The sequence below is a fragment of the Phocoena phocoena genome, chromosome 8, assembly GCF_963924675.1.
Source record: "Phocoena phocoena chromosome 8, mPhoPho1.1, whole genome shotgun sequence".
NCBI classification, from domain to species: domain Eukaryota; kingdom Metazoa; phylum Chordata; class Mammalia; order Artiodactyla; family Phocoenidae; genus Phocoena; species Phocoena phocoena.
The window spans coordinates 56025702-56034023 of NC_089226.1; the positions used below are offsets into that span (position 1 = coordinate 56025702).

General features: G+C 56.1%; 1 protein-coding gene across 1 annotated transcript in view; it reads left to right on the forward strand.

Annotated features, from left to right (window-relative positions):
* Positions 1-7953, forward strand: part of LOC136126929 (guanylate cyclase D-like) — a 45130-nt gene extending 37177 nt beyond the window's left edge. Inside the window, 1 exon segment of the mRNA XM_065882378.1 lies at positions 7802-7953. Coding sequence (XP_065738450.1) covers positions 7802-7953 — 152 coding nt within the window.
* The last annotated feature ends 369 nt before the right edge of the window (positions 7954-8322 follow it).

Here is an 8322-nt window from a genome sequence, read left to right on the forward strand (position 1 = left end):
CTGAGAGGAAGGTGAAGAGAGAAATGAGCAAGGCCAAGGGGGAGGGAGACCCATTTAAAGATCAGGAGGATGAAGAGGAAGATGAGGGGCCAGAGAAAGGATGCAGGAGGAGGTGATGGAGAGGTGGGAAGTGGACCAGGAGAGGGTGCCACAAGGAGCCACGGGAGCAGGCAGCTCTGAAGAAAGCCATCAAGTGACCAAGCGAGCTGGAGACGGAAGAGTGTCTGTCCATAGCAGTTCCGGACGTGGAGGCCGGGGGTGAGCTGGGTGGAATGATGGGGCTGGGAAATGGAGGTCACAAGAGCAGGCAACAGCCTTGACAGGCCTGGCCAGGAGGAGACAAGAGGGTGGGTGGGCAGTGGCTGGCAGGGCACCTGGGAGGTCTGGAAGGGAGTTGTGAAATAGGGGCATGTCTATGCTGACGGGAGAACCTACAGGGAGAGGGGCTGCCCTGAAACCTTCCCAAGAGGTGGCCACCGCCAGCAGAAAGCACAGCCTATCCCCTAGGAGGCCAGGTGGGCCCTGATGCAGGCAGAGGTGAGGTTGGCTTTTGGGTCTGGTTCAGGCCTCAAACCCAGGTCTCCTACTCCCTGGGTAGGGAAGGCAAGCAGGAAGAAATCACACAGCCCAGAAGAGGTCAGAGGGCAGGAGTCTGTAAGGCTGAATACCCATCTCCAAGCTTCCAGACCTAGAGAGAGGGGCTGGCTTTGGGGACAGGGCAGGGCGTCCACTCCCTGGGGAACAGGATCCAGCCCTCTGCATTCCGGACCCCCAGCCCAGCCTCCAAGTTCCTGGGGTTCTGAGCCCACAGCACCCATAGGGATGAATCACTGAATCCCCGGGACGCCACGACAGTCTAGATGAGCCCTTTCGCCTTCTTCCCTTTCACACCCCAGGGAATTAGCTCTAGTGGGAGCCACTCGACTTGTGTGTGGTCTGCTTCTGAGAAAATCAGCTTCACGAGCAATTTGAGATAGCCTTGCTCCCATGAGTGTGTCCACACACACAGATGGTACACACACAGATGGTGTGTTTCTCTGTGCACTGTGTCCTGTGGGTGTGCACTGCTTTTGGGAGCCTGGGTATTTTAAGTCTTCGCTGTATATTTGGGTTATGAAGTGTGTCTGTGGGCAATGCGTATGGAGTGTTTGTGACTGGCGTTTGCATGGGAGATATATACACTGTGTACACATCATGTATGTTCAGTGTGCACGCTTGTGGTGTGTGCATGCATAGTGGATATACAAGGGTTGAATTTGGGGGTGTGTGTCTGTGTGTGGTGGCTAGGTGACTTTTGAGGGTGTCTCTGAAATGACTGAGATGTGTGTGGATCATGTGTATACCTGTTTGACATGTGAGGTGGATGCATGCCTCCTGTTTTCCTGAGTTGTGGCCCTGTGTGTCCTGTGTTGTCTTTGACGGTGTATATGAAGGCTGTGTGTATGTGTGTATGCTGCATGTGCTGGCAGGAGAGTGTGCTTTTGCAGGTGACTGTGTCTGTGGGGGGAGCGTGTGTGTAAGGAGGGATGTCATGGAGGGAGGTGTGAGAGCCCAACACAGCAGAAGGGGCAGAGTTCCAGCCCCAACTTCACCATCTCCCAGCTGTGTGACCTGAGCTAGTTAGTGCCCCCCTCAAGCCTCAGATTCCCCCCAAGGGTCAGTACTTTATGAATTCTAGGAAGGCCCTATGGTCAGGAGGAGGAAGGCAATGTGAGTAGAACAAGAAGGGACCACTGTGTACTGTACTGAAGAGGACCGTCCCAGTGAGAACTGGGTGTGGCCAGGCTTCCGCCCAACCTCTGGGGGCTCCACCTGTCCCCTTGCAGGATGGGAATGCTGCCCCCCTCACTGCTCCTGAAGGGCAGCCACAGCTACATTTTAGGCAGGTCCTCTCCCCACACCCCTTAAGCACCAACAAGGGAAGCTCCCTGAATCACTTCACTCCTGCCCTGAACTAAACGAGCATGAAGAAAATAGAGCTGCTGCCCCCCAAAAGAAAACAACGCCTGGCCAGGAATCACAAGCACTGACACAGACTGGGTGAGCGCCACGGACTGGGTAAGCGCCACTTGACACCAACGAGCTCACTCTCCTAACAGCCCCGGTTGTCCGTCCATCTTTGCTCCACTTTAGAGATGGAATGAGTTCAGAGAGGTGAGGCCACCAGCCCAAAGTCCCACAGCAGTGGGCAGCACAGTGAGGACGGGAACCCAGGTGAGTCCCTCTCTGAAATCTGGGCTGCTTCTCTTCCTCGGTTCTGTCCTCCTCAGGTCCCTCCTCACCCCACCCGAGAGGGGGGAAAATACAACTCTACACACAGGGGATGTCATGATAAATTTTAAAAATCCTAGATTACTTGCTCTTTCAGCTAATTAATGCTCCATCATGTGACAATACAGTAGAGTATTAAGTGGGGAGGCATTGGAGCCCCACTGCCTGGACTCATCCATACTGGCTGTGCACACTTGAGTTAATTACCTAACCTCTCTGGGTTTCCTCATATGTCATCTGTAAGATGGAGATAATAATAATAATAATATCTACCTCACTGAGTGTTATAGGATTAAATGGATTACAACATGAAAGTTGCACTAGAAAGCTGCCTGGGCCAGCCCATCCCCTTCTCAACTTAAAAGTACAGAGGCCTCACACTGGTCTCAGAATTTCACTAATGGTAAGAAAGATTCATAATCCTGTTAACCATAACCTTCATATTTCATCCCTTCATTTTGGCAACTCAGTGGGGAGGGGCAGGTGTTACCTCCATTTCACCACGTAAGGACCACGGAGCCTGGCCGCCCCACGCCCTCGCAGGTGCAGCGCTTTTCAAAGGGTGCCTGCGGACTGGCAGCATCAGTACCACCGTGAGGTGGCTCAAGATGCAGGTCCTGGGCCCCGCCTCAGACCTACTGAACCAGACTCTCGGGGGTAGGGCCTGGCAGTATGTCTTCACAAGCCCTCAGGGATTCTGATACCCTCTAAAGTTTGAGAGGAACTGGGCCTCCGAAAAGATTGCTCTGTGAACTGGGAGTCCCTCACGTGAGGCAAGTGAAGGAAAGCAGGGTGGCGGCTGGGGAAATCCCCCACGTGTGACCTCGTGCTCTCGGGGCCTAGAATCTGCTGTCCTTCCGGGAGTGGAAGTAGAGGAGGCAAGAAGGAGTGTCTGAAACTTCAGCAGGTGACCATTATCTGTGGGAATCGGCTGGGTACAGGCGAGCCAGTTTCTGGACGTTCTGCCAGGCCTTGGGGCTTTGACCACCTGGAGGGAGACAGGAGCCTATAGCCTGCGGGAGCCCAGCACAGTGGGGATCCCAAAGTCTGGAAGGGTTGGGAATTTGGCAAGGGACCTCCAGGGAACCCCTAGAGGCAGGGGCCCCCCACCATGGGTTGTCCTATCTGGGTCACAGCCCTTCCCCCGAAGGGCCTGGGACCCACCTCTGCCCTGGGTCCTGAGCCCACAGCGCTATGGTCCCTCTGACTCAGCCCCCGCCAAGACATTGTCTCCCATCACTGGGCGCTCCCTCTGCCCACAGGTCCCTTCAGTCTACCACTGAGTCACAGGCTTTCATGTGAGGAAGGCCATGTCAGTCATTTTGACCCAGTCCCCATTCCATTCAGCTTTCTACAATGTCATCCTCTCAACACCCCCCTGAAGTCGACAGAATGACTGTCCCCATTTGACAGATGAGAAATCAAGGCTGCCAAGGGGGAATGACTTGCCCAAGGGCACCCAGCTCCCTGGCGGGGGCGGGAAGCCACCCCACAGCAGCCTCGCCTCTAATTAACGCTGCCTTCGGGGGCACTCGTGTGTGTGCAGCTATCTCACCCCGGCTCGGTTCTGTTGCTGATGTGTTCATTTGGACGTGACATTTATGACATCACAGACCCTAACCAAGGCCCATCCTGATAACCCTGGATCATCGAGAAAAGGATTCATGGGGTTTAAGCTTCAGATGGTTAAAACAGATGAAAAAGTTGTGTGGCTCAAGGGGACAAACCCTCAGGTTCCCAGCAGCCTGAGGCCTGCAGAGGGCTGTGGTTTCACGGTCCATGGAGCAGCACAGTCAAGCTGTGGAGACGCTTCTGATCCTGCCCTGCCTCTTCACCCAGTCTCGAAGTTTCTCACCTAACATCCCCCCCTCTCCCTTGGGGCCTCCGGGAGCCTCCAGACTCCTCAGCCCCAGGTCTCACTAACCAGACTCAGAGCCAAGAGCCTCCCGTGTGGTGGCCAAGGGGTACACAGCACCCGCTCCCCCCACATTGATGGCTTCGAGCGCCCAGGGAAGGGGTGTCTCGTGCCCCCAGCTGAGAGCAGAAACCAGCCAAGCCCGTCGCTGGCCACATGCATGAGGGCCTTGGAGTCTAAGGACTCGGTGGGAAGGGCTGCCATGCCCCGCTCTATCAGCTGTGTGACTGTGGGCAAGTCACAGGATCCCTGAGCCTCGGTCCCTCTTCTGTAAAAGGGGGGGAACAATAGCCCCCTTTAGCCGGGTGGCTGTGAGAAGACAGTGCAAGTAAACTACCTGGCACCATGCCCGGTCCTGCAGCCCTCATTATACCCATTAAACACGTAAGCTAGTCCTCAGAAGAAAGGAAACACCACCTGTCTCTTTATCAGCGTTTGTTTCCCAAGCACCCTAGGTGGCTTTTTGGCTCACAAACTCCCTACAGCTGACACCAAGCATTTTCTCTCCTATCCTACTGTCCCTCTGGGAGGTGGCCCATAGCTGGTTTGGTCTAAACCTAGCTGCCCTAGGGAGCATGGGAGGGTGGGCAGGAGAAGAACTGGGGAACCCAGGGTTTTGCCACAGAAGGCAGGGCCCCCAAAGGGGCTGATGAGGAAACTCCCTGACTCCCTGGGGGCCCACAGAGGTGCTGGGCAGGGGCAGGGAGTGAGGAGAGCCACATCCCTGCACTGAGATCTGGTCTGGGAGTCTGCGAGTCTGGAGACCCAGGTTCAATTCCTGGCTTCCAAGCTGTGTGACTTGGGCCAGTTACTTAACCTCGCTGAGCCTCAGTTTCTTAGTCAGTAATTGAGACTAAAGACACCTGAGGCTGTCTGTGGCTATCTTTATCCTGATTTGCCACATGAGATAAAGGATTGGCCCATAGTGGGCATTCAGTAAAAAGAGCAGTAGAAACTAAGTTGGGGGTCCAGGGTGCCATGGTCCTTCCCACACCATTTCTACAGTTAGATGAGGCCAGCAAGGCTCAGAGAGGTTTAGCGACTTGTCCGAGGTCAGATGGGACGTGCACATCATTGCCTTCCTGGGCACTCACTCCTACCTGGGACCCTTGGTTATCAGCCTGGCCTAAGAAACCCCCCCGCAGGGAGCCTTGAGCCTGTCTTCGTGCCTGGGAGGGTTTTCTCATCTCAGAATGGTAGTCCTGAAGACACAGGAAAAGATGTGTCTCCTATCTTCACTGACAGATGCATGAGGGTACAGAAGCGTTTCCGCAAAAATACCAACACAGTGAATATGAGCCTCCCATCGATGAGCTGTCCAGGAGAACGCCCCATTGCTGGAGGGGTGCGAGCAGGCACTAAGCAACATTGGATGGAAAGTTGGCCTTTAAAAGAAAGCCACCCTCCACATGGCTACCAGGCAAATCCAACCCTCCTCAGATCTCACCTCTCCTCCCTCTTCATAGCCAGCTCCGGCTCCCGGACTTGGCCTTTGAGTTTTCTGGACTCCATCATCCTATGTTCTCATCTGCCTCCCATCTGGTCTGGGAGCTCCACAAGGGTAGGTCCTGTATGTTTTGATTCCGGGACCTGCCAGGGAAGCGAGGTCGTGTTTCCTGGGCAAGAACCACAGGCCAGGCCCCTGACCAGGTATTTACACACGTTGCTGCAATTTGGGCTTCACAACGAGCCAGAACGTCAGGTGTTATTATTAGTCTCACTTTGCAGATCAGCAAACTGAGGTCAGAAAGATCAAGCAAACTGCCAAAAGTCCCACGAACGCTGAAGAAGTGAAAAGGTGAAGGAAGGGGCGTTGAGCACGTGGGGTTCCCGATTTCAGCCCCCGGTCCCAGGAGGCATCTGCAGCGGGTAGGCGCGCTTGGCTGCCCATCTGTCTCCAACTCTTGGGGAGCCCCATCCAGGCACTGAGTGAAGTGGACCCCTGTGAACTAACCACAACCGCAGCGTTTGGGGGTGTGTGGGAGGCAGGTCGCTCTCCCCCGAGCCCGCCATAGCCCCAGCCCAGCCCTAACCCAGCCCCAGCCAGAGCTCTGCGCCAGCCCAGCGGTTTCTGCCCACAGCACCTCAGAGAAGGGTGAGGTGGCGCTGGATGTGGGGGGAGCAGGTCAGGTGGGAGAGCCCAGGAATTGCCTGAGTCCAACTCAGCCATGTTCTGCCCATGCTGCAGGGCTGCTGCGAAGCACTTCCTGGACATTTGGCCCCTTGGACAAGGATCTGGAAAAGGAAGCCCACAGGGTGTGGCAGAGGCATCGTTAATCGCCACAATAAAGACAGCCAGAAGTTGCCTAACACCCACTGGGTACAGCCCCCAGGCTAAGTCCGTTATTCTTAGTTTGGGCACCAACCCGAGAAGAAGCTACTACCTTTCCCATTTTACAGATGGGGAAACTGAGGTTCCATTTGACCAGATGAGGACTAAAGCCGGCGAGGTGGGGAGAGGGCGTTGCGATGACCAGCTGGGCCCTCCCTCAGCATAGATCTGAGGTTCCCGGTGGCTGGGAGGGAGAGAAAGGTGGGGACACCCTTCCCAGGTCCTGTGACCTTTCCTACCTATGCCCTCATAGCAGCTCAGGTCCCTCCTTAGGAAAGCTTTCCCTGATCTCCTCCTCTGAGTTTAGGTTAGGCCCTGCCCCACCCCCACCCTGCCCTCCTAGCTGTCACAGATTGTCTTCTCTGAGCTGTCCCCATCTCCCCAGGCCTGTCCCCACAGTAAGCCAGATGGGAGGAAGGAAATGCAGCTGCCATCTATATAGAATTCAGGGAACCCAGCTTCTAAGTCTAGCTTCATCTTGATTTACCACAAAGCTTTGGGTGGTCACTTTCCCACCGGTAAAATGGGACATGCTGTACTGCTGTCAGGGCTGGTGACCATCACGGAAGAGAAACATTTTGGAGGAGGAATTCTCTTCTACCCTTGGAACCAGGGCCTGAAGGACAGCTGTGACCCTCCTCTCCTAGGCTCCCCCTCCTCAGGTCCACACCCAGCAGGGCAGGGCAGGGTAGCTGTGATCTGGCAGGGCCAAGGCATCTAGAAGAGGACGTGGTTTTGGGGAATATGCGCCTCAACCTTCCACGTAAAAGACAATAATACCACCGTGCTACTTTTTGCACAGCACTCAAAGACAACTTGACTAACATAGTGCTGGAAAAGTGTACCCAGTTTGGGCGGGGCTTAGCTTTGTGGACAGACTTGGGGGAAATCCCTGTCTCTTATATTCTGTGTGACTTTGGATAGGCTATTTAACCTCTCTGAGACTCGGTTTCCCTAAATATAAATGGGGACCTTACTAGTCCCAGACAAGTGATTTTTATTTATACTCGATGACCCCATCCATAGCTTGTTTCTCCACCTGAATTCTGGGGGGTTTGATGGGACCTTTTCACAGGGCTGCTTAAGGGCCCAGGAGATGATGAAGGAGGAAGAGTCTGGACACTAGAGCACAGTCTAGAGAGGAGAAGTGACCTGCCTAGACTCACCAGATGGGACGGCTTCGGTGTGGGGAACCCCCTCTGTGGCCACCCCAGGGCCAGCGAAGGGTCATTTCCTTCCGCGTTCAGCCCCGCCGTGTCACCTCTCCTGTTTCCCCGGCTAAGTGCGGCGGCGACAGCGGGGGAAATCGGGGCCAGGCCGGATTTCCTCTGCGGACCCGCGGCTGCTAGAGCCACCCGCCGCCCTGGACCCCGCGGGGCCACGAACTGCACGTGCGGCGGCCCGGGGCGGCCTGGCTGGCACAGCGCTTCCTTAGCGACCCCTCTCCATCCCCGCCCTTTCATCCCGCCCACTTCGACCCGCCCCTTCCCAGTCCGGGTTTCAGCGTCAAGAAAAAGCTTCACCCCCTCGCGGGTTCCGGATAAACCGAGTCACACGGGGGCGTGCCGGCCCGGCGCTAGGACCCCGCGGCTGGGCCGAGGGGGGGGCGTGGTGGGGCGGGTCGGCGGGAGAGGTATTTAAATTGGAGGCCGAGCTGCCCTCTCCCGGGTCCGGTTCCCGTGGGGCGGTGGAGCGGCCGTGCGCCTCCTCGGGCCGTGACCCCGGGGTCTGGCGCGGGGTGGGACGGGGAGGGCAGGTTTGCGCAAAATGTGCCGGGGCTGCCCGGGAGAGGAGCGGCGGCCGC